Below are 25,481 nucleotides of genomic sequence, written 5' to 3' on the forward strand. Positions count from 1 at the left end.
CAGGATAAATGAACAATTCCGTATTTCTCGGAAAATGCTTCAGTGCTTCCAGAGCAAAAATCTTATGCAGTGCTCCTCTGTGAAGTGCTATATAGACCTTTGATACTACGTAAAACAACATGCTCGTGCAGATCTTAATGCTCTTACGCACATGGCTAACTGCCAGAGAGCACCAGAGTATGAAAAGCATTGTGAAAGGAATGAAAATGGAGCTCTCTTTTCAGGAGTAGCCAATAAGTAGTTTCCAGATTTCTATTCCCAAGCACTTACAATTGTAACTTGTCCTGCTGATGATCACCCTCATATTTTAACTTCTCCAGAACACATACATCTGTGAAGTGATCCACAAACTTCTAAAGAGAAAAAGACAAATCACCTGCTCTCCACAAACTCAAATGTTAGTCGTTGATTCCTAATATTCAAATCTGAAACATCCAGCAACTTACAAGTATTTTTTTCCCCAGAGTCTTCAAATACCTAACTAATGAAGAAGACACTGATTTTTTTAAAAAATACAGGTTTAGATCTTTCTTTCATGAAAATAGTTACTTATGCATTTTACTCCTTACTGAATTTTACCCTTAGTGAATTTCTTCAAGTATATCAGAAGCAAAAGGAAGGTTAGGGAAAACGTAGGTCCGTGGCTGAATGAGGAGGGTACCCTGATGGTGGGTGATACAGAGGAGGCAGAGTTACTGAATGCATTCTTCACTTCCATCTTGACTGCTAAAACCAGCCCTCAGGAATCCCAGACCCTAGAGATGGAAGAAGAATTCTGGCAAAAGGAAGACTTGTTCTTGCTTGAGGAAGATCAGGTTAGAGATCATTTACACAAACCGGACATCCACAAATCCATGTGCCCCGATAGGATGCACCCCCGAATGCTGAGAGAGTTGGCAGATGTTATTTCAAAGCCACTCTCCATCATTTCTGAAAGGTCTTGGAGAACAGGAGAGGTGCTGAGGACTGGAAGAAAGCCAATGTCACTCCGGTCTTCAAAAAGGGGAGGAAGGGCAGAAACCCAGGAAACTACAGGCCAGTCAGCCTCACAGCTTTCCAGGTGATGGAACAGCTCATTTGGAATGCCATCTCCAAGCATGTGGAGGAAAAGAAGGTTATCAGGAGTAGTCAGCATGGGTCCACCAAAGAGAAATCATGTTTGACCAACTTTCTATAATGGTATGACTGGCTGGATAGACGAGGGCAGATCAGTGGATGTTGCCTACCTTGACTTCAGCAAGGCTTTCAACACTGTTTCTCACAACCTCCTCATAGGCAAGCTCAGGAAGTGTGGGCTGGATGAGTGCACAGCGAGATGGGTCATGAACTGGTAGTGACCAACAGTGCAAAGTCTGGTTGGAGGCCTGTAATCAGTGGGGTTCCCCAGGGGTTAGTATTAGGTCCAGTCCTGTTCAACTTATCAATGACCTGGATGAAGAGACTGAGTGCACCCTCAGCAAGTTTGCTTATGATACCAAACTGGGAGGAAGGGCTGACACACCAGAAGGTGGTGCTGCCATTCAGAGAGACCTAGACAGGCTGAAGGACTGGGCAGAGAAGAACGTGATGAAGTTCAGCAAGGGCAAGTGTAGGGTCCTGCACCTGAGGAGGAATAACCCCAGGCACTGGTACAGGTTAGAGACGAAACTACTGGGAAGTAGAACTGCAGAGAAGGATTTGTGAGTTCTGGTTGACCATGAGTCAGCAATGTGCCCTTGTGGACAAGAAGGCCAACGGTATCCTGGGGTGCATTAAGGAGAGTGTGACCAGCAGGTTCAGGGAGGTTATCCTCCCCCTCTACTCCACCCTGGTGAGCCCACATCTGGAGTACTGTGTCCAGTTCTGGACTTCCCAGTTTAAGAAGGACAACGAAGTACTGGAGGGAGTCCAGCAGCAGGCTACAAAGATGATTAGGGGCCTAGAGCACCCTTCTTATGAGGAGAGACTGAGAGATGGGTCTGTTCAGCCTGGAGAGGAGAAGGCTGAGAGGGGATCTCATCAATGTTTATAAATATCTCAAGGGTGAGGGTCAGGAGGATGAGACCAGACTGCTTTCAGTGGTGCCCAACAATAGGATGAGGGACAACAGGCACAAACTGAAGCACAGAAGGTTCCATCTGAATATGAGGAGAAACTTCTTTACTTTGAGGGTGACAGCACACTGGAACAGGTTGCCCAGAGAGGTTGTGGAGTCTCTTTCTCTGGAGACATTCAAAACCCACCTGGACACATTCTTGTGTGATCTGCTCTAGGTGAAGCTGCTCTAGCAGGTTGGTTGGACTAGATGATCTCCAGAGGTCACTTCCAACCCCAACCATTCTGTGATTCTGTGAACACAGCACCTAACTTCCAGTGAGAGGCAAACATTTCATCACATTGCTGCATATGGATCCCCATGTGTATGCTCATAAATTTTCTCATTAATTTGTTCAGTCTGTACTTAAAAAGGTTTGTACTGACAATTTAACAATAATTAATATTTTTGACACTGTCACAGACACACCCCAAAATTACTCCAAGCAAATTATAAGCTTAAAACAATTTTAATCAGCAACCAAAAGCAAATACAAAAGACAGAAACTGATGAGAAACAGCAGTAAACCAAAATCAATCAACACTCCAATAGCATTTATCTAAATTACCAGTTTGATAGATCAGTCGAGGTTATTATTAGTACATGACAACACACAGAATGATGATCCAAAGCATGCACACACTCACTCCCAAAGACAAACTCTCACTCAGGGATACCCAGAAGACAGCTCACCCACGGGCAGGAGGGGGCAAGGGTGCACTCAAGGATATATCCAGAAGAAATAATCTCTCACCCAGGGGGAGGTGGTGAGTACACTCAGTCCCAGGAAGTTTCCTTAAATGGTGTCCCTGACCTGAGGGCAGAGTTTCTGATCGCAGTCCCACTGCTCCAAGGAAACCACACATACAGAGCTTCTGGTGGGAGCCCTCTTTATAACCGGGTTGGATCTGAGCTGTGGTTAATTATGGGCACGGTCAAGAAGCTTCTCTGGGCTGGGGCACCTTGTTGGCTGAGGACCCTGCCAGTCGACCAAAGGGGCCTCACCTCTGCTCCTCCCCAAGCTGAGGGGTGTATGTGACTGGAGCCACTGTGCTCCAGAGGGGTGACATGATGGTCAGCAGCCAAGCAAGGTGCATACATGACAGTAGCCATGGTGGGTTACAAAAGGTGCCAAAATAATGGTAGGAAAAATCCAGAGGCTGGTATGTTGAATGCCCTTGTCCCTGTCATGGCAGGTGCACCTGCCAGAGGCATTCAGAACTGAGGTTGCTGTAACACTGAGTGCAGAAAGCAAACTCACTACATAAATGTACTGGATCTGGCTGGGATGGGGTTGGCTTTCTCCACAGCAGCCTGTATAGTGCTGAGCTTTGCATTTATGACCAAAACAGTGTTGATGGCACAGCCATGTTTTGGCTGTTGCTGGACAGTGCTCACACAGAGTTAAGGCTCTCTCTCATTCACACTCTGCTCCCCATCAAGATGTAAGCCAGGGGTGAGCAGGAGGCTGAGGGAGGACACAGCTGGGACAGTTGACCGCAGCTGGCCAAAGGGATACTCATATGATGTTGTGCTCAGAAAGAAAAGCTGAGGGAAAGGAGAAGGAAGTGGGAATGTTTGATGGTGTTTGTCTTCTCAAGAAACTACTATGTGTGATAAAGTCCTGCTCTCCAGGAATCAGCTAAACATCTGCCTGACCAAAGAAAGTGGTGCGTTCCTCTTTCTGCTTTCCTTGCACGCACAGCTTTTGCTGTCTCTATTAATCTGTCATTATCTCGATCCACAAGTCTCCTTGCCTTCTTTCTACTTCTCCCATCCTGTGGGAGAGGGGAACAAGCAAGCAGTTGTGTGGGTGTTCAGATCTTAGCCGAGTCTGACCTAAAGAAGGGGGTTCTTATTAAGGTGGAATTCAACATAGGAAGCCAAACTAACTCATTTTCATCTACTGTTGTTCTTGATTAACTGAAGAATAAAAATTCTGTTGACCCTGACACACACCTGCTTTGATGCCCTGTCGACCAGCAGCTCAGAAGTGCCTTTGAGAAGCTGCTGTTCTGTGACAACTATAATTTGCTGGCAACATTTTTTATTTTCAGGCATCTTCCTCTCTCAGCCACTCTACACCAGTTTTCCAAGACTTCTGAGATGAGCTTAATATATCAATGTGAAATCCTGTCTTTGGTGCAATTTATATGTGGTTTGTGCAGTGCTGTTTGGTTTGATTCAGTTGTTTGTTTTTGTTTTTAATTCACATGACAGGGGTCCAGAGTACTGAATGAGCACTTCAGCTCTGACTTTTGAAAATTCAGTATTTGCCTACCTCTGGTGTAGCAGCTGCAGGTGTGGAGACCAGGCTGGGAAGTACAGCCTTTTAAGCTTTCCCTAAAAACAAACTCCAAATTAAAGGCAGAATTCCCAGTTCAGCTGTCCACCCTTGATCCCAGCTGCTCTCCTGAGTAGGCTGCTAGTAGTGTAGACCATCTGAGTGGCAGCTTGCTGGGCACGTCAGGGAGAGCTGCATCCTTCCGAGACAAAAGCTGGTCAGCCCTTCCAGGGCACGAAAGCAAAGCGCTTTCCATATACCCAGCCTGAAGCCCTGAGGTTCGCTGGAAGTTTCTAAAGCCGTTGTCACCATGCAGTGTGAAGCCGGCTTCAAATTCAACTTTTTCACTTTGCTATAGTGACACCTGGTGTTGTACGGGGGATTTTTCGAGAGAGAAACGGGAGGACCTCATCAAAAGCCGCAGCAAAAAGGCTTGCATCTTTGCTCAGCCATTCGCCACACATCACTGGCAAGTGAATGTGCCACTTTCGGAACACAAAGGGGTTTTTTTCAGCACTGTTTTCTCTGTTTCACATCTAAGGGCCAATAAAACCCTAACTTTTTAAAAATAATATTTTTTTAATATTATTATTTAAGATTCTTAGTCTACACAAGGTCATACCTCTCACTTGTACATTATGTGTAGAAGTCACATGGTGGGCAGCAAAATCAAATGGGTAAAGCACCCAAGTAAGAGGATGTAAGAGTAGTTTGTTCTCTTCCTAGTCTCTCGCTGACTTTGTAGAGCTTGTAACCTCATGCATCTACCCTAACTGCTTTATGCAGTATAATCTGTAATAGCAGCTGCCACACAGATTTGGGGCCCCATCCTATAATGAAGTAGGAAAGTACTGCCGTAAATAAATCGACACACAAAAATAAAACCTATACCTCAGTAAAGTCAAATATGAAGCCCAGTGGGCTATTTTTATGGAACATATGTTTAATGACCAGTATAATTTACTCAAGATCAGTAGATCAAACTTCCTTGTAACACTACTTACCTTTAGGAAGGAGCAAAGCAGTCTCTATTGCAGAATCATATGATTCAGTAGTCTTGTTAAAGCAGTAGCTTTGTGCAGAACAGAGCCACACTCAATAGTGTAACTAATGGTAAACAGCTTTAACATGATCAAAAAAAAAAAGGGGGGGGGGGGGGGGGGAGAGTAATAAAAAGCCCATCAAATTACAGAGGTAAAATGGTGAGAACTCTGTATTTTGTCACTGAGAAGTTCTAGCCTCAGTTTCAGGAACAGGATTCTTAATCTGAACTACTCTTTTTAGGTAACTTTGATTTAGGCCCCGGGAGAGCAAGTACATTACAGAATAGTTATGGTCCATTACAGTTTCATTTAAGTTGCTTTCATTTTCACATAAAATTAACAAAGTCGAAGACCAACAAGGTATTTCGGTCCTTGGAGTCTGCTTGCAAATCTCATTTAACATGCTAGGGGGCAATAAACACTAACTTGTCAGGCTAATTATGGTAGAGCTGTAGGTCTATTATGTGGATTAATTTCCATGCACATTACAGTGACAGCTGGAGACTGTGAAGATGAAGAGAGAGGCAGTTACAGGCTGTGTGAACCTCTGTATTTCCATACTCACAAGCTCAGTGCTCTATTTTGGTTAGAAGCTTTTTTATTTTTTCCCCCTTCTAAATGGCATTTTGGACAGACATGGCTTGGGCACCCCGCCTGACACCCTCAGATATTTGGCAGAGACCCTTCTCTCCATGTAAAGACAAGAGGCATATACATTACCCTTCCTTTTGACTCATACACTTTGTCATCAATGATAAGCAAAACGTCACTGCTCAGTGGGGGAACAATACACACTCTTAATTCAAGCCTCTATAGTAGAGAGACGTCTGGACTGCCACTTGCTTGGAGTGGCAGGGGAGAAGAATGCCCAAAGGGACGCATTTCTGAAGTGCGCTGGGTAGGCACTACAGTCCTCTTTTTGTCACAGCCAGTCAGCTGCTAATGTGAATTTTTGAAGTAACATAGACAGCCATCATGTTTGTGTGGTCTCCACAGACCTTAGAGAGTTCAGCCATGAGGGTGTGAAAGGAGTGACTAGCTGAATGTGGTGATCCAAAATGTAATTCTGTCTTGGTGTGAAGATGCCATGTCAGTACTAATTATACAAAAATGCAATCCAACAACAAAATGAAAAGCACAGAAAACTTTCTGCTGAAACACAGTAACAACAATAGTTCTGAAGTTCCAGTTACTGCATAGTTCTGAGATGGCTTAATCTTTCATGTAATACTTTCCTAAAATAGGCAGATTTGGTATAACAGCATCAGCCTTTCTAGACATCTATGCAAAATTCCTTATGGTCTTTTCAAAGGATAGGATCGTAGTTTTGTAACAAAAATAATATACTATGTCTTTTCTCCAAATGATGCAAGTACAAGCTTGTTCCATTCTGGGATGTTTCATCACTAAATTATTATAAGAAAGGCTGAGCTCCTACTGAGGAGTCATTATCTTTTGAGTACGAGATATCAGCAGACTTTTTAAATCTTTGTCGTGTAAGCAATAGTAAACGTGGTGTTGCTAAGAGAACAGGTGTAGTCTGATATTATGGGGTATATTTCCCTTGAAAATGGGAGGTTTGGGCTTATTCTACATTTCCTACAACATTAAAAAAAAAAAAAAAAAATCTTGCAGTGCCCTTTTCCTCAAGACCTGCAGCTTCATTTCACTTCACATACATCTCACAAACACCACTACTTTGAAGCAAGCAGTTTGTTTTATGGTTCTGGCATCAACTTCGCTGCTGTTACTGGGAATAACCCAGAGTAATCTGTTGCTGCTGTCAGTCAGGAGCTGTATCAGCTCCCATTCAAGCTGGCAACTTCTACAGTTCTACAGCACAGAACCACACTGTGGGAAAAAGACCAACATAATGCTAAGAGGAACAAAAGAGTCAGGGGACAAAGTAAGGTCTACAAGAAAAAAAAAAAACAACAGTTACACATATAGCTTGCAATTACTGATTCAATAAATGGTACAAATTTCACTACTGCTACATACATCAATATGTAAAATATGGATACCTTTAAAGATTCTTTTTAGACATTATGTCACACTTCCTCACACAGGATTTAGGCAACAGCAAGGCAGGTGCAAGGAGCATAGCTGTGACAAACCTGAGACTCAGAAATGCAAGCTGTTCTGAAAAGAGAGATTTCAAGTGAGTGCTATCATTCAGGAACATGCATAACCCATATACATAGATATATGTATGAAAACATAGTCTTATGGCTACACCAGACCCTTTTAACTTGGGTTTCTAAAGATGTATCAAAGTCAAATGAAGGCACAAACACTACACATATCTGAAGTTCAGGTCAGATTTTAATGTGTTTGAAGTGGTCTTCAGCCCCTGATTTCAAATCCTCAAATTCAAGCTTTTTCTTGATGACTGGATTTTGAGTCCTACCTCTATGTTACCAAAAGTTGTTTTCTCACTGATTTCAGTAGGAAAAAATATAACTCCCATGTGATTTCATCTTAACTATTTTAGATGCTCCAACAAGAAAATCTGCTACCTGAAATATGCCAAGTATTTAATTTCTAGTCTGTTACAGGTGATTTGTCTGAGAATGTGTTATCAATGCCTAGGCGAATACACATCACTTCAAATAGTACTGTATTTTTCAACTGTTTTGAGGTTTAGGAACCCTACTTTAAACATCCATTGTATGTGATGAGCATGTATGCAGAGCACATTCGTTCTTTATCAGATATATTTTTGTCTTTTAATAGCTTTCAGATAAAAGGCAGGCAGAGGAATGAAGTGAAACAGATGCTGACAGTGTGTATGAACAGCTCCCTAAACATCCGAATGTCTCTCCATGCTACTTACAAACCTTTCCTCATTAACTCTGTAAGTCAGCCTGATGCTTCCTATAAAGAGGCAGCTTTGCATTTTCTACCAGCATCCATTTACTTGTGAGAACCCCTGAACAAAACATAATTGTAGGCCTAGAGGGTTACAAGATGGCTCACGTTTGATTACCTGCTATATATTCCTCTATTTTCCTTGCTAATTCTATGATTTGCATCTCAGCATCCAAGTACATGTCCACTATAGGGAGAAAAAAAGCCATGCTTTTCCTAATTAACCAGTAGTCCTGTAAACCTTCAGAGGCTGGTATTACTTTAGTACTTTAAAGGAATATATAATAATCAGTAGCCAAGATAAGAAGAGCCAAGTCCACGCAAAACTAAAAGTACATCATCAGGCAATGTTTTTTGTATCACCTGATACTTCAAAACATTTGATGACTGGATGTCTCAGAGATGCCTGTGTACTTTGACACAGAAGACTGTTAAGGAATTATTCTAGGAGGCAGCACTCTGTCTATGCTAGACTCTCCTCACACTGCAATGAATCCAGATTGTCCTAAGAAATCCTCATATATGGGAATCTGGCTTTCTCAAAACTTGTACAAGTCATCAATGACAAGTTCTGACAGTTCAAGCTATGATAAGCATTTCCCCTTGTGAAGTGAGAAGCAACTTGCATGCCTGCCTTAGGCATGCTGACAGTCCATTATCTAATTAATTACTGTCAGTGTTGAGTCACACTGAATGAGAATTAGTAACACTCCTAAGGACTATCAGTCAATAGGAATCCAAGTGTGTCAGCAGCATCACTGCATCTCCCTTTATTCTTTGGATGACAAATTATTAACATCTATCATTCTTTTCTTCAGTAATGTACTCAGTAAGGACCCACAAGGTCCAGTTGAATTCCTAAAATCTCCAATCAGTCATCCTAGGTAGACAGTTTTAAATGCATCTCAGTATCTTGCAGGCATGTTGGTATTACTATTTTACCTCTTTCAAAGCTTACAAACACAGATTCATTATTCTTAGTGAAAGAAGAGTTAGAAACCTTTCAAAATCTCCATTAAAACCTCTAAAAATTGTTCCTTTTATGCAACTACTCTAAAGGTTCCTAAAGGAATCTCTTTGATGACTTTTGATCTACTTCCTTTTTTCTTAAATTTATCATCTATGTAACATTTCACTGAAGATCAGAGTTGAAAGGGGTCCTGCCCCTGTGTAAGTCTCTGTTCAAGACATTCTTCACAAAAAAACCTTTGAAATACAGAAATACTACTTAAAAGTATAAGGCAAATAGTCTTCTTGTAATTCCAAATTTGTTCTAAATTTAATCAAAATTAAACAAGCAAACTATAATTAGTCTTTCTATTCCTGTTAGAAGTTGTCTTCAGCAAAATACAAACTCCTTTTTCCTATAACACCAAATGTGCCCAAACCCTAAGTCAGCAATTTTTTGAGCTCACTCACAACCACCGTCATACATGTGTTCAGTAGCAGCCATCATTTCCAGCAGTGTATCTTTTAGCTGCAGTTATGACCAAAGACAGAATGCACACCAGAATCAAAAGCTGTCTACAGAGGCTGGACCAATAAGAGCCAGCCACCACTGCAGCTGTGCTCACCCACAGCCAAGTTCCGCCAGCTGGAGCACCAATTGCCCTTGTAAAATCCAAACAAAGCATTAGCTGTGCAACATGAAAATGCAAAATTCAGAGGACTTTCCCTAATGTTTGTGTTTTGTTGGTACACGTTGCTTATCTGTGGGGCACTGTTCTTCTCCAGTACTGACAGCTTGTATCACCACTTTGAGAGCCCTTACCCTTATTTTCTCACTGTACAGCTCCCTCCAGTTCCATGACATGTTTTCCTATAGTTTCAGGATTTCCTCTCACCTTTGGGAAAAGGGCTAGGGCACTATCTATTTTTTCCAAGTGAAAGAACATTTCCCATACGTGTGTCACTTTCAAAAGCCAAGTTCACTTTTGGTGACAGTCACAGTTTCCCCTCCAGAGACCCGTTCTGAAGCTAACTTCAGATCACTTACTAACTCGCCTCTACACCCCTGCCCAGTCATCTCAGTCTGCGGGAGGGATATTCCTTGTTTATTCCATTTTTATCAACGTCAACTGGCAGGACAATGGGCAATGTAACATTAAGGCAGACGTCACTGCTGTCCTGTTGGGAGGACTTATCTGTCAACACAACATGACCTTCAGACCACTTTCCAGTCACTTCTAAACATACCAGACAACCTCCTTTTCTGCCACTAAGCACCTCTTTGTCTCACTGAAAAGCCACAAAAGTCGCAGTGCATCACAGGAACAGAGAAAATCAGTAAAATGCTTTTTGATAGTTTACTCCTAGTGGTTATCACAAAACCTTAGCAAAAATCTACCTATGCGAAATATCTACATGGGACAAAAAATTAAAATAATCTTAGGGAATCAAATACTTCAACAGCAGATGGACAGCATAAAAAACCCCAAACAAACAAACAAAAAAACTCCAGATTACTAGTCCTTAGAGATCATCACAAAATATAAATTTAAGATACAAACTCACCAATAGTTTAGAAAATACAAAAGGGTGTTACAATGTACATTAAAAAGTGAAAGACAAATATAAATAAATAAATAATTATTTTAAAACCTCTTAAGAGAAGGTCTTCTGTGAAGTGACAAGCACATATGGTTAAAAAAAAAAAAGAGTAAGAGCTGTTTCGTGACTGATTACAAGAATTTTGGTGTTGCCTATTATTGTCAACATTAAATAATAAATTTGTCCTTTAAATTAGAACAGTTTCTAAGCTGTTTGTTTATTGTTGGTTCTGCTCTTCTTGCTTGCTCTGGGGCACAGCTGGGGGAGTTTTTGGTGTGGGACATTTAGCCCAGCCTTTTGCCATTTTGCAGAGGCCTCTGGTCTTTTCTGCCCCCTACTACTAATCAGGTAGAACACCCTAGCAGGTGTAGCTGTTATGCACTTAGTTAAAATAGCATAGTATATTGTCACAGGCTAAACCGTTTAATTACTAGGAAGCACTTACTCAGCTTTATTCACAGAGGTAGCAGGCAACAGAGAAGAGATCAAACCATCTGGAATCACATGAAGACAGCTACTGCACATCCACAGAATCACAGAATGTTAGGGACTGGAAGAGACCTTGAAAGATCATCTAGTCCAATCCCCCCACCAGAGCAGGAAATTCAGTTAAGTTCTTCCTAGAGCCTAATCTACATTGAAATAACCCCTAGGAAGAACTGAAAAACAGGAAGAGAGTAACTATATAAGCATCCCTACACTAAAGAAGTGTTTTCATATCAGATCAAACTACCTTGGATCTGCAAAGGAAAAGGTGAGACCTGTTAAGAGAAATTCTAAATAGTCTTCAGTTGGTTTATTTTCAAAGCATTAGTAGTAACAAGGTCACAAATTTGAAATGCATACTTATATATTGTACTGGTGATGGCACTCAGGGCCATTTTAGCACAGAAAAGAAACAAGAGGGTGAAGGGTAATGATCACTTGGTATTTTGACCCTGTTTAGAAACCCATTGACAGAAATCACAGATTCTTCCTTCAGCAAACTATTACAGTTGGTTTAGCTCTTCCTTTGTATGACAAGACACTGTGTTTATTCTAGACTTTCACAGAGCTTTCCAAGTAACAATACAACAGTCACGTAATATCAAATTTGTAACAATTACACAAACAGGCTTTATTCCAGAGAAAGAGTAAGTTTTTACAGGTAAGAAATAAATATGCTTAAAGATTCAATTTCTGAAGGTTTTCACAAGAGATTCTGCTCTTAATACAAAACATTATTTATACAAAACTCCCAACATATGTCAAAATACAGTGCCAAGATCTATATGCAAGGACTTCAGAAGTCAAAACAGGTTTTCAGAGCAGGTTAAGGTAAACTTTGGTTCACCATTTTTGATTGCCTCTCATATAAACTCAACATTTTAGATCTCCGTCCTTTGAAAATTCATACTTTTAAGTCGTTCTTCAAGTACATCAGAATCTTCATCACTGTCTGTACCACTGATGTTTGCATCAAAATTCAGCTTGTCCTCCAATCCATTGCTGTCTTGGTCATTTTTAGTAGTCACACTCTGAGTTCTGTCTTCTCCCTTGTTAATCCTGCAGAAAGCAAGAGGATGTTATCACCACATACATTTCAAATTTACCTTTCTTTTAAACAAGAATGGGATGGAGGGTAGAATATTCTACCAGGGATGAAAAGGAGTGGGAAGAAAGAGGAGAGGGACAATAACCTACAGTTGCTCTCACATTAAATAGGAAAGATATAAAAGACACTAAAGGAAAAAAGTTCGTGACTAAAAAAGTATAGATATATAAACAGCTTGACCAACTATGCGATGGCTGGCCAGTTGTCATAAACTCATAAATTAATACAGGATGTTCAATATGGAAAGAACTCTAGTAAAAGAACGAGAAAAAACAAAAGCCTGCTAAATATATTGCAGAAACTGTGCTCAATATCAGCCGTTGTTTAGTTTTTCTGCTCACTAGTAACTAAGTCATCAAATGACAGACAAAATGCAAACAGTAAATTGGCTTATGCATATTTTATGGTGCTCCAGACCAAAATCCATTTGAAATGCTTTGTTCCAAAGAAAGATTTTCAATTTACCCTTTGGTATTAACAAAAAGTATCTCATCCATTAAGACTTTTTTTAGCCCAGCCCCACTATCATCAACAGGTATTTCACCCACAGTTTCAGCAGAAGAAAGTGAGGGTAATGACTCCTGCTGACTCCTGTCAGGATTATTCAGAATATGGCACAAAGTACAACAGCTTCTTGGCAGTTTCCAAACAAGCTTTAATAAAAGCAGGATAAACGGTGCAGTACTGAAACTATGTAACCTATGAGATACTTACGGAATTACTATTTCTTCTTCTTTTCCACATTTCGCACAAACTTCTAGTTTACCAGCACACGGTCGACAAATAATATGGTAAGGATCTTTTACAGTCTTCTGGAGGCACTTCACACTGTGAAGAAAAAGAAAATACAATTTAAAAAAATACTTGTGGACACTTATAATCTGTGTTCAAAGACAAAATAGACATACTCTTCAAAAGAGGAACAACATGTTATAAGCTAGTTTGATAAGAAACAATTGGTGTTTTAACAGCCGCACTATTAAAATCATTGCCTGTCTTCTCTCTCCTGTACGTTTTTAAAGAAGAATTATTAAAACAAGAACTGAAGAGGAAACATAAAATCAAGAATTTTTATGTTTAAAGTAACAAAAGAAACCTTTCCATTAATTTCAGTAGGTAGTTTTACTTTAAAAGCTACATAACAATTTCTGGTTTAATGATAAAAGAAAACAAGAATATGGTACAAAAAGATGCATACAATTTACAAGCAAAAAGCTTTCAGTTCAAACATGACAATGTCCTTCTCTTGAATTTCTAAATAAGCAAGGCCAGTGCTGAAGTTTGCTTTCTGTGAACACAAGCCTCCATGAAACTGTATTCTGAACATACCCAACCTAATTATGTATAGGTTTTTACCTATTATTTTTCAAGATACAATAAAACTCTGCAGATTAAGTCACTTCTAAAATGCTATGGCTTAACATTCAGCTGACATTTCTAAAGTCTTGTATTTTTGGAGAACAGAACCCAAAACTATATATCCCATGTAAAGATGCTGTCCTAAAAGTCACTTTGTCTTGGATCCTCAGGCACTCAAAATCTGTCAGGAAAGATTTAGCATACAGTTCTGAACAGTGGATTTGCAGACTTGGCTAAAACAGGCTGAAGGAAAATATCAAGTGGTTTTGCATGCCTTATAAGGAGAGATGCACTAACTGTCCCCTAGGAAATACCTGCAGTTAGATGCCACTGGAACTGCCTACTTAGAGTTTTGATTTATTTCTTCTATATTCGGTTGTGCTAGTATTAAAAAAATGTTTACAGTTCTTCCCAGCCATGTGACACCAAACAGGGGCACTTATCAATGCAAGGTGGATAAACTTTTTTTTTTTAAATACTTTTATTTGTAATAATTAAATACTTGAAAAAAAGTAGAGTAGGGATAACTTGTGGTTTTTCTAACAATTATAATTTTGAAGAGTTAAAAAGCTAAAAATAAGTTGTGGTGTAGAGAAGTCCTCCATTCCCATTGTCTGTGATGTGAAGAATAATTTTTTTTCATATAGTCACATTTTGAACGTCCATAATGTGTTTACTTAACCTAGAAGCTTTATCCATTGAAAAATCTTTGTACTCTTGTCCTCTCACTATAGCAGCCCACTCAGCCATTGTACTGCTGTAGTGTGGCTAGAAACTGCCACCTGTAGAGCTAGAACAGTCTGCAGCCCAATTTACTTGCTCAAAAATGACAGAAAACATCACGTATTTTGTCATAAGCAGCTTTGCCACTTTTTCTATTTCCAATTTTTCTCTGATATGCATGCTTTTTGCCTGCTTTTTTTTTTCCTTTGGGGATAGGTAGAGAAGAGGTAAAAGAACTAGATCTATCACAACATGATTTGTTACAGCTCAGTACTTTAAAACAGGATGCATACAGTCATTTCAGAAAGAGTTTAAAAAAGACAAATCCCAACTCCATCAGCACTGAATGAACCCAGAATATTTACTTTGAGAATCAGTAAGACTTCTACCTAATATCTTCTTTTTACATGAAAGGATGAAATTGTTAACTAAAACCAAAATATTTGTTGCATACGGTTTCATATTAAAAAGTAAAACATTTCACAAGTGGAGGATATAGCATGAACAAACATTCCTTCCCTTTTAACCTACTGAAAATTAAAAGAAAATACACTGTCATTCAGAGAACTGCACACATACATTTACAGAACCTCTTCAAGCAGTTCCTAACTATTTCAGATGTATGTGACTAAGCACAAAACACTAACACAGAGCTAACTACGCTGACAAAGCTGGCTGCATCATACACCACAGCCCAGCTGTAGTTGCTTTGAGTTCACTGTTGCGCTGTTGAAACACTGTGCAGCCACAGAAGGTCCTCTGTAGGTGAGCAAGAAAGAAGGAAGCAGAGTGCCCACTTCAGAAAACTAATCTATCACAAACCCACAAACTATTTTAAGATATTTATCACCTTTGTTACGCACTTATCCAAAAACACTTAATAGAGAACTGTATGCAAACAATGCTAAACATTTAATATTTAGACTTATAGTTTCATACACAAAAGGAGCAAACATGCTAAGAGGTAACAAAATGCATGTATGGCAAACATTTTGTAGGAACTGAGGCCTCTGTAATGCTGAGAACAGTGTTGCTGATGAGTTTTGATATGACATAAAATTAAAACTTTCTGCATTTCTCTAACAGATAGTCTTTGTAAAATACAAAGGTTAACAGATGTGCAGATTCCTCCAGTACTGACTTGCAATAAGGCCTTAGAAAACCATGTTACAACTGGTTCACATTTCACTTTTTGTTCAGGAGGACTCACTGATGGTTTTAGAAATTTAGAGGTCCACAATTCAAGCATCTTAACAGCAAAAAGGGAAGCAGTTGCTTTCCCACTGTGTTTTCTTTTCAAAAGTTTTAATGACTAATGAATTAGAACATTAATATTGCATACATACTGTAATTGCAGACTCCAAATTTGAAGAGCATCATATTGGTAGCAGTTACTACTTGTGCGTTTCCAAAACTAGAATATTTTCTAAAAAGTTCACAAACTACACTATCAGCGATTAACAGAAAGTACATTAACTCACCATTTTTTTGGTTTTGATAGTAGTTTGTACTTGCTGAATTTTACACGCCACTCCAAGATACCTTTGCAATGCTGACACACTCCATCATGCAGCTTAGCATTTATTTTCTGAATAAATAAAAATTAAAATAAGAAAACGTTGAAGATTTCCTACTTTTATGAGTATAATCTTGTTCAGAAAGCATTTGCATCTATCATGTGATTAATACAGTATGTAGAAAGTGGTTTGATATTAACATAAGCATTTCATATACATTTACTGCTAGTAATTTTCTTCAGTGGCAAGAGTGCTAAGGTAGCCCTTTACCTCAAGGTAGTCTTCGTTATTATTATAACGATCTTGTTAACAGTAGTAGTTATTTAGGTTATTATATTGTTAAAAGTAGATTATTATATTTTTTTCATCTCTAGAGATTTTACAAAACAGATTTAAGTTGAAATAAGCCCTTCAATATGCAGTTTTTAATCAAAAGAAGACAGCTTCCAAGATTTAACATTTAACTTGCTGTTGCTCAATCTACCATTGTACTACATACTTCAAGAAAGTAGTCTCAGAATTTTTTCTCAGACCACAATAAAGTAGAACCCACTCATTAACTGCAGTCAAATCATTCAATGTCTCTTTCATCAAAATTTCATTTATGAAAATGTAACATATTTTTGCGCTCAAGTATCTAAGATAACATCCTCAAAATGATCATTTAAACTACAGTATATTTTCAAGACAATGCAAGGTTTACCTTAAGATCATCTACAGCATTGTGGGTTTAGTTTCCTAGAGAATACAATTATGTCAACTGGCCACTACTATTTGCACAAGAGAAGTTATTCTGAGATGGGAAGTAGCACCAAACGACATGTTATCTTATATAACAAGCAACATATACTTGTATATTCAACCTGCTTATATTTCTTCTCTATCTAAAAATGCCAGCAGCAACTTTATCTATCATACTGTTGTGTGTATTAATTCAGAACTTCAGAAGTAGAAACCTCATAATTTAAAAAATGCATATAGCAAAAAAAAATTATGTTGTGCCTTTTTTTAGATAGCTTAAAAATGCCTACCATACCAAAATTACATTATTAACATGGTCTAAAACACATCTATTTCTTAGAATGTCTACAAGTTCATTGGAACACATTCTGCATTAATTGGGATTAGAGTTTTCATTTTACTTGTAAAAGAATAACATAAAGTCATTCTATGCATTCTGAAACTTCTGAAGTAACTTCCTGGTTTTAGGACCCACAAGAGCTTCTTACTACTCCAAAAGTTCTACTTCAATACACTAGACAAAAGAACAAGCCTAGCTTTAAAAATACATATACATAAAATACATATACAAAAAATGTATGTGGCAGAGGAAATGCTACTTAAAAGCAAGATTGTACCACGGGACTTATTTCCCATTGTTTTCATTTTTATTAAACTTTAAGCATTCAGTATGAATTTTCCCACAGTGCAGTTAAGTAAAGGTGTGATGCTTTTGGCTGGTTCAGTTAAAAGACAGTAAACTTTTTTCAAATGATCAAATACAGACTTGAAAGAAACAAGGTTTTGCAGAATGCTTGAATATTGAATATGGAAAGCTCTGGTTCTGATGTCAGTCATGCATTATGAACTAAATTTTCCAAGAAACACAAACATTTCACTAAAGTGGAAACTTTCTGAGAAAAGAAAATAATTGGTAAGTTCTCAGCAGATATTTGTTAAATGGCTGGCAATTCAAACTGCTGCCAACACTGACTCTGTTCATTCTTTCAAAATTCATGCAATTTGAAGATTAGCCTTCTTTTCAGTGCTTAACTAGCACAAAGTAAGGCTCCAAGTAATATAGCCTGAATAAGCTTCTAATAACCTGCAAACTGTCCCAAACTTCCCAATTCTCCCTCTCACTCTCCTGATTTGCATTCATTAGTAATGCAGGAGGGGAGAAAGACATAAATACTGTAATTTCTATTCCCAGGTATTCTTTATTGTGATCAACTATTTTTACTATTGCTAAGGCAGAACCAAATAAATACCAAGACTGCAACAGTTCAAGTTGAAGACAGCTGGCTGTCTTTCCAAAGGGAGTTAGCTTCCTTGCTGAAAACTACCTTGTTTCAAATAATACTTGCTGACATCACAGCTGAGGATGGGAGTGTTGTTCTTAGGTGATGCAGGGACAGGCTCAGCAACACATAATGCACTTGGAATGCAAGAGGCCACACTCAGGACTGCATGTGGCATAAACAGTGTCAAAGAAGAAAATAGGAACTACTTTCACCTCTCATATAAAGCAAATGCAAAGTTTGTCAAACAGGCAGCCTATTACAAATTCTGCTAAACATTTGCTAAGGAACAAGAAAATATGCATAGTTATTATTAATGGAGCTTTATAAAGTTCTTCTCTCTCCCGATATGCTTATCATCTGGCTTCAGAATATACAACAATCATACAGTGATTAATTTATTTTTTACTTTTGTTTTTTATCAGACAAACTAAACCACAGACCATCCCAAATTCCAAAGATGCCTTTTCATGTTACTCATACTCGTTACATGAAAATACCACCTCATATCAAGGCCAGGAGACTAGCAATGTGGCATGAAGACTATATTACTGGGACTTCTTCACTTATGCCTCAAATAACAAAGCCCTGCATCTTATCTGATGCCCTCATCCCACTGTGAAAGGACAATTTGTAATGCCTTTAAAGTAAAAGAGAGGAGATTCAGGCCAGACATGAGGAAGAACTGTTTTACAATTAGGGTGGTGAAACACTGGCACAGGTTGCCCAGAGAGCTGGTAGATGACCCATCCCTGGAGACATTCCAGGCCAGGCTGGACGGGGCTCTGAGCAATGTGATCTAGTTGAAGATGTCCCTGCTCATTGCAGGGGAGCTGGACTAGATGATCTTTAAAGGTCCCTTCCAACCCAAATTATCCTATGATTAGTCCTCCCTCTACATTAACGCATTGTTTCACTGCTGAAAAAGGTCTTTGGAAGACAAGTAATATACAACAAGCTCTAAAATAAAATAATGTAATTTTATTGCACAGCAACGATCACATTATCCACATAAAGCCAATGAATCTCTATCAAACTGGTCTGTGTATTTAGATTACTTCTACACAGTCACATCTGAACTGTTCCGTTTTCTTGGTGACACTTTCAATATCCAGTGCAAAGATAAAGATTAAAAACTTTGACCAAAATGCTGCCTAAGAGTTTTTACACCAAATTAGATTGTAGCTATGAAGATCACATTTATGTGTAACTTAAGATCCTGATCCAGGCATAAAGATGACTGGACTTTTCAACCTAGTCACCTGTAGGATCACAAATATTACACAGCAAGTAAAAGACATCACATGGTATCTGCTCAAAAGGTAACAACTGGAAGACAGATGACTTTCAAGTTCTAATTTCTGCCTAACAGGCACATATACAACACAGTCTCCTCCCCCTCTTCAGCATTTTCCTGTATTTTTTACTCAATGTTAGCACTTCAAGTATGGGGTGGTGTAGTTAAGTCATTGTCCCAGCATATATGAATATGAGAGAGACTATGATTCTACAATACTTTTATCAGGCTTTTGATTTAGGAAGTCAAAAGAGAATGATGGATTGATGTAAAACAAGCAAACAGGGAGATTTACAGAGTTTGACCTTGATTTGTGTTTGCCTTCTAAGTTCATTTTGCTGAGGAAAAAAAAAAAACCCTGATATTTAAATATTACTCTTACTAAAACAAGTTGATAATTTACTCTGGTTTTTTTACACTAAACTCAACACTTCCTTTGACCAAAAAAAGTATCATATCACTTTCAAAACCTGCACAGACCTGAAGAAGCAAAGAAAGGTGGCTCTAATTAAATCATTAGATTTGGATAAGCTGACTTTTCAGATCTTTACAATCACCACAGAATATGTAAGTTTTCCTAATAAACTGGAATAGAAGCTTTCCTGATATCTCAGTTTCCAGTCAGAATGGGGAAGCTATTAGTTAAATCACATAAATCCTTCTGTTGCTTATTTTTCCTATTAATATTTACTTTTTAGTATTCTGTACATTGTTTACACTTTAATATATTCATATTTTCTCTCTTTTGTGCATTTAATAGCTTGCTTTCTTTTAAGGGTACAAAACCACAACCTACACAGAGACCTGAACAGGGTTTGTAAATTTCATTATTCTCCCAACTTTTTGACACAGCTTTTAGGCAAGTAACTAGCTTTCATACACAAAGAGGTGGTAATGCTTATGGTCTAAAACAGATTTCTCTGAAAGGTTATATTGTTTATCGTTTCTGTCACAGAACTTTCTCCTTTTTTTTTTTTTTTACACTCACTTCCATGTTTCAGCCAATAGATCTCTCCACTTTTCCTCTGCCACACTTCTGTTCAAGTGCAACTCATCTGGTACTTAGAGTATGTCTACAAATTCTCCAAAGAAATTACAATTATGCAAAACATACATACATAAACAGCCTTAAAGTATACAGTCACAAAATATTCCATGTGCACATTATATACACACTGTCAGGTCAACTGCATTAAGGAAACAGCGTCCTCTGTATGCTCACGTAACCCAGTATTAAATGATTCAACAACTCGCCAAAAGCAGTTCAGAATGTATTAAAGTAAACACATGCACCTACACCTACTAACTTGGCACACAAAATAATCCCTAGCTTAACCCAGTATTAAAGCACTCACAAGCAAGATGTAACGATGGGGTTTCAAAGAAGCTTCACTACCCATTTGGAAGTTTCTAATTATGTGTGAACTCATGGGTATTTTGATTTCCTCTATTGAAAGCAGACTCCTAGTACTGAGCACACATCAGTGGTCTATTCTGCTGTAAATGAATGCCATGTCAATGCCATCCATAAAATTCCTTGTCAGAAGCACAGGTGATAGTGCTTCAATCAACACGGCTGAATGCAACATTTCTGAGTAACTACACTTCTCAGAAAAACAAAACTCCACAGGATCTCCAGTGGATGACTACAAAGCAGAGTAGATCAGTGCAGACTAACAAACACGAAACTGTGATATGAGACACCAGCTTTTCAGGGTTCTAATACACATTTCAAAGCCCGAAATCAAGTACCCCAAAGTGCTTTACCTGATCTCGTATTGTATCAGTATTACTTTAAATCCCATTTTCTACACAGATATCTTCTCACCTCTTTCTGAAAATAAGTATATTTAGCATTTTAGCCAAAACCTTAAACTCTTCCTTGCATCCATTCTGGTTACATATGGATGGCTATACAGCTAGCATTTAAAGCCCATTCATGTTTTATTACTATGGACTTTAAACCACATGAAATCAAAAGCTTTCTCTAAGCCCAATTCCAAACGGCCATCTTAGAGATCGAGATGGTTAGTTTTTTTCCAGATCAGTGACCATGAATTTGAAAACATGCCAGTAATCGACAAGAGAATGTACACACTTGGAAGGACCAACAGTCAACTCCCACGCTCTTCCCCACAAATAACTGAACACACCTCCCCACACACTCTCTCTCCTTACCCAGGCACCCCACTCTGAGTTAGGCTGAAGTCCAGAACAGATGTTATGTTTGCTCCATGTCTCCCTACATGAAAGTCTATAACCTAGACCTGCATGCACTTCTGAACCCAGATTAATAGGAATGGCCAGAAAGAAGACTTTAGCCTACCAAGTAACCCTATGTTATAGCAAGAACAGAAACTAACCAAACTCCAATAACTGTTACCTGACAATTCCAGTTTGCTAACGATTTATCTGTATCTCCTCTCTGAGCTTCAAGACACAAACAGTGACTCAGCACTTAAGCTCTGTATTCACTGTTCTGTTCCTACTGCCTTCCCACAATCTTGACCAGCAACTCCACTGAAACAAGTTAGTTATCTATACAGCCAGCTGAAGAAGTAGCTGACATCAACACTACAGTGAAATTGATGTTCAGTTAATAACCTCTGAAAATTAGGGAAATGCAGATTATCATCTGGGATGCACTTAATGAGAGGAAAGAAATGGAGAAAGAGATCAGTTGTTTGGGTGTAAATATGAATCACTTTGTGGTTTACCAACTTATTACAATGGAGTTCTAAATGTTCTCATTGAATGCTACCTGCTTTCATCTCTAGAACTACTCCAGCATCCATGTTGACTTATGTAATATATTTTACATAAAATGTATATTCATATAACAATGTATATTCCTCATCTCAGTGCTGCAAACAGCTGTTTCTGGAACACACTGTGTAAAGCAAGCACCCATAAACAAATTACAAGATTCAATAACTAACAACACCATGCATCTTACCCTGTTTTCGCTCTTCCTTCTTCAGTTCATCCTAGCATGGAAGCTCTCCCAGAACTGTTGTAGACTGCTACCCAAGTACAGTAGAGAGGCAGTGTACTTTACTGCAAGGGTGTTCCACCTCAACTACCCTATCGCAAGGTAATGCTTCTTTACTAAGACTGATCATTAGGGGAAAGACAGATGGATCTTTCAGCAAGTTCTGTAAGCAATCATATCTGTGGTCTTTAGGATTAGAAAACTGATACCAAAGTCAATGTCACCAAAAGAGCATAAAAACTTTCTAAAAAACCCACAAAACAACTGAATAATGACTTCCAGCAGGGAAAAGTCAAACTATCATTAAATCATTTTTTTCTGCAGATACCGATTCACTGAATGAAGCAGCAATAACACTGCAAATAACTACCTCAACTCCACCCACAGTACAACCTGAAGCTACTGCAGTTAATATTCAACATTGCTAATGCAGAAGGATAAAAATTTTAAACTACAAAGCATTCTGCAGCCTTTCAAGATAGTATTGCATTGCACAGTGTATAACAGTGGTCAAAGATAAGAGAATGACCCTCTTTCAGCAGCTCTGAGCATTCTTCTGTTCTGCTAAGCTAATGAGAGCTGGAAAGGAAGAATGTCCCACTCCTTTATCAACCCTTGTGATCAAATTGCTGCTATTTATTCCTTTCCCTCATCGCACCTTGAATGCCTGTGGCGTATCTGATCATTCAGGACTACACAAGACAAAGATGGAAAACTGTAATCACTCAGCATAGTCTGTATCTAAATTATGACATTATCACCACTTAAACTTTCTTAGTATTTTTCTAATTTCTTGAATAGCAGAATCAGGCCTAGTCACCATTATAAAGGCCCCTGCATATCCCTTAGCATTAGAGTTTGTATATGACAGCACATTGAAAGAAAAATGCACCCTTTCCCTTTAAGACACACTATCTAACCCTGTAATAGGAAGTACCTTCTTCAAGAAGCTTCTTCCCTGTGTTCAGTCATCTCCATGAACTGGCAAGCACACAAAGAAAGCATTCACTTGAAATAGAAAGGAAAAAGACAGTCCCATATCACAGTTTTGCCCACAGTGAACCTTTGCTACATTCAAAAGCTTTAAAAAAATGTTACTTATGAGTGCATGGTACTGTGTAGCCAGTCCTATACGATGTAAAATATTTTAAAAGGAAAGAAAAACATCCATGTGTGTATTACAGTCATTCTTTCTGTTACAAAACTGATGTCAGAATTCAGTTTCTCTTTGAAGACTCTTCTGATAGACCAACTCTCGAGGATATTTTTGTGTGTGTATCTGTGTAAAGGTCAGACAGGAAACTACTCTCCTATCAGGTATCGTGTAATGACTCACACAATAAACAAAACTGGTGCTGCTCTGAGTCCCAGGAAAGCAGCCTGTTCAACTTGCAGAACCAGTCCTACAACATCTTTAAAAAACAAACAAAAAAAACCCGCACAACCCAAAAAACAAACAAAACACACACAAATACACACACGCTCCCTCTTTGGTGTTATTGCTTTAACTTAGTACTTTCTTCCCATCCTCTCAGTTCTTTTTGACAACCCAGTCAGGTTTAGTTAAAGGGATGCTGACATAAGAGCAATAGCACCAGATAAGCCTCTTCTAGAATGCTCATTTTGCATTTTGTTTTATTAATCTCTTTCAATTTAGCTTGTAAGACAAAACACCCCACTTCCATTTTACTGCTCAGAGACACTGCTTGGTCTTCATCCTCTCCTGCACTCCTATTTATGCTACCACAACTACAAGCATAGAGCTTGTTCCAAAAATAAAGTGTAAACCATTTCCTTTTCCTTGCTTAGAAACAACAACAAAAAGACAACAATGGTCTTTTGTAACAATAGTGTGAAATATCAGACCATGATAATGTGTGTAACAAAAGAACTGCTAAAACCTCTGAAGACATCTTTCTACATAACTTCTCAGAAAAGCTACTTAAGATTTTTTTAAAGCCTTAAAGCAAACATAAGTCTTTTGTAAGCTGTCTCAAATGTACACATAGTGAAACTTGATACTTATATGGATGATGGTGGAGTAGTTAAAGACAAATTCTCAAAATGTTAAGACACCTGAAGTAAGACCACGTCACAAAGAAGACCAAACACCTTTCAAGAAATCACACGGACAACACTGCAAGGAACATTTACTCCTTGCACAAATGTTTTATTTCAGTCTTCCCCTTAGTAATTTTTTGACTTAACGAGGGTCTTTCATATCATAAGTATGCTTCAGGTATCACACCATGTATTTGCTTACGCAACAGCCTAAGACATGTGGCCAGGTGACAGCTCACCGAGACGGCTTGTAACTGATTAACAATCGCAGGGAACCTTATGGCCAGCCATGGGCCAAAAGTTTCCCCACCACTAAAACGCAGAGGTCTCCCGGCTCCCACCGCTGTCCGACTTCGTTTCTGATCCCGAAGCCCTTCCAGCAGAAGGCCGCAGAGGGACAGGCCACGGCTCCGAAGGCGCCTGTACGCCCAGCAGGCCGCAGCGACTCCTCTTCGCGCTTTCGTGGCCAAACACCACCAAACCCTTCCCGCCGCTCCAACCCCCGACCGCTCCGCAGCCTCCAGAGGGGTGGCCCCTGCCGCCGCGTCTCCTCGCCCGCCCGCGAGATGGGCCGGCTCGGCCCAGCACAGCGCCGGCAGAGGCCAGCCCGGTCCGGTGCCGGTGCGGTGGGGTCCTGGGGCCGCCCCGCCGCCTACCTTGCGCCGGGCGCTGGTGTCGTACTTGTCGTTCCTGAAGGCGTGCGCGTTCTGGTATCGCTGGGGCCGCGTGCGCGACACGTTCCCTTTCTCCGAGCTCATCCCCCGGGCAAAGGCCACTACCGGCCACACTTGCCCCGGAACCGCTCCGCGCTCCCTCCACTCCGGCCCCGCCGCCTCACCATTGGCCCGCGGGCGGTGTCTGTATAACCCTCTGCCCGCGACGGTTCGCTACCTCTTTGCTTCTTCCCGCCCACCCTCCCTCAGGCGGGGAGCCTCAGTGGCCCGAGCGGCATTGCGGACTGCGCCCCCATTGGTGCCTTGCAGCCGGCGGCTGGTCCCGCCCCGCCGCTCCCTTGGCCACTCAGGTAGCTGCTCGAGCCGATGAAGTCGTGGGATCCGGTGCAGCCGCTCGGCGAGGCGAGGCTGTCGCTGCTCC

General features: G+C 39.6%; 1 protein-coding gene across 1 annotated transcript; it reads right to left on the reverse strand.

Moving 5' to 3' along the window:
- Positions 1-11,586: 11,586 nt before the first annotated feature.
- On the reverse strand, positions 11,587-25,227 carry CZH9orf85 (chromosome Z C9orf85 homolog). Its single transcript, XM_065860874.2, has 4 exons — positions 25,043-25,227; positions 15,980-16,086; positions 13,131-13,244; positions 11,587-12,367 (listed from the first exon to the last, which is right to left on the reverse strand). Exons 1-4 carry the CDS (start codon positions 25,142-25,144, stop codon positions 12,190-12,192), a joined length of 501 nt encoding a protein of 166 aa, XP_065716946.1. The 5' UTR covers positions 25,145-25,227; the 3' UTR covers positions 11,587-12,189.
- Between the last annotated feature and the right edge of the window lie 254 nt (positions 25,228-25,481).

The sequence above is a fragment of the Patagioenas fasciata genome, chromosome Z, assembly GCF_037038585.1.
Source record: "Patagioenas fasciata isolate bPatFas1 chromosome Z, bPatFas1.hap1, whole genome shotgun sequence".
Taxonomy (NCBI): Eukaryota; Metazoa; Chordata; class Aves; order Columbiformes; family Columbidae; genus Patagioenas; species Patagioenas fasciata.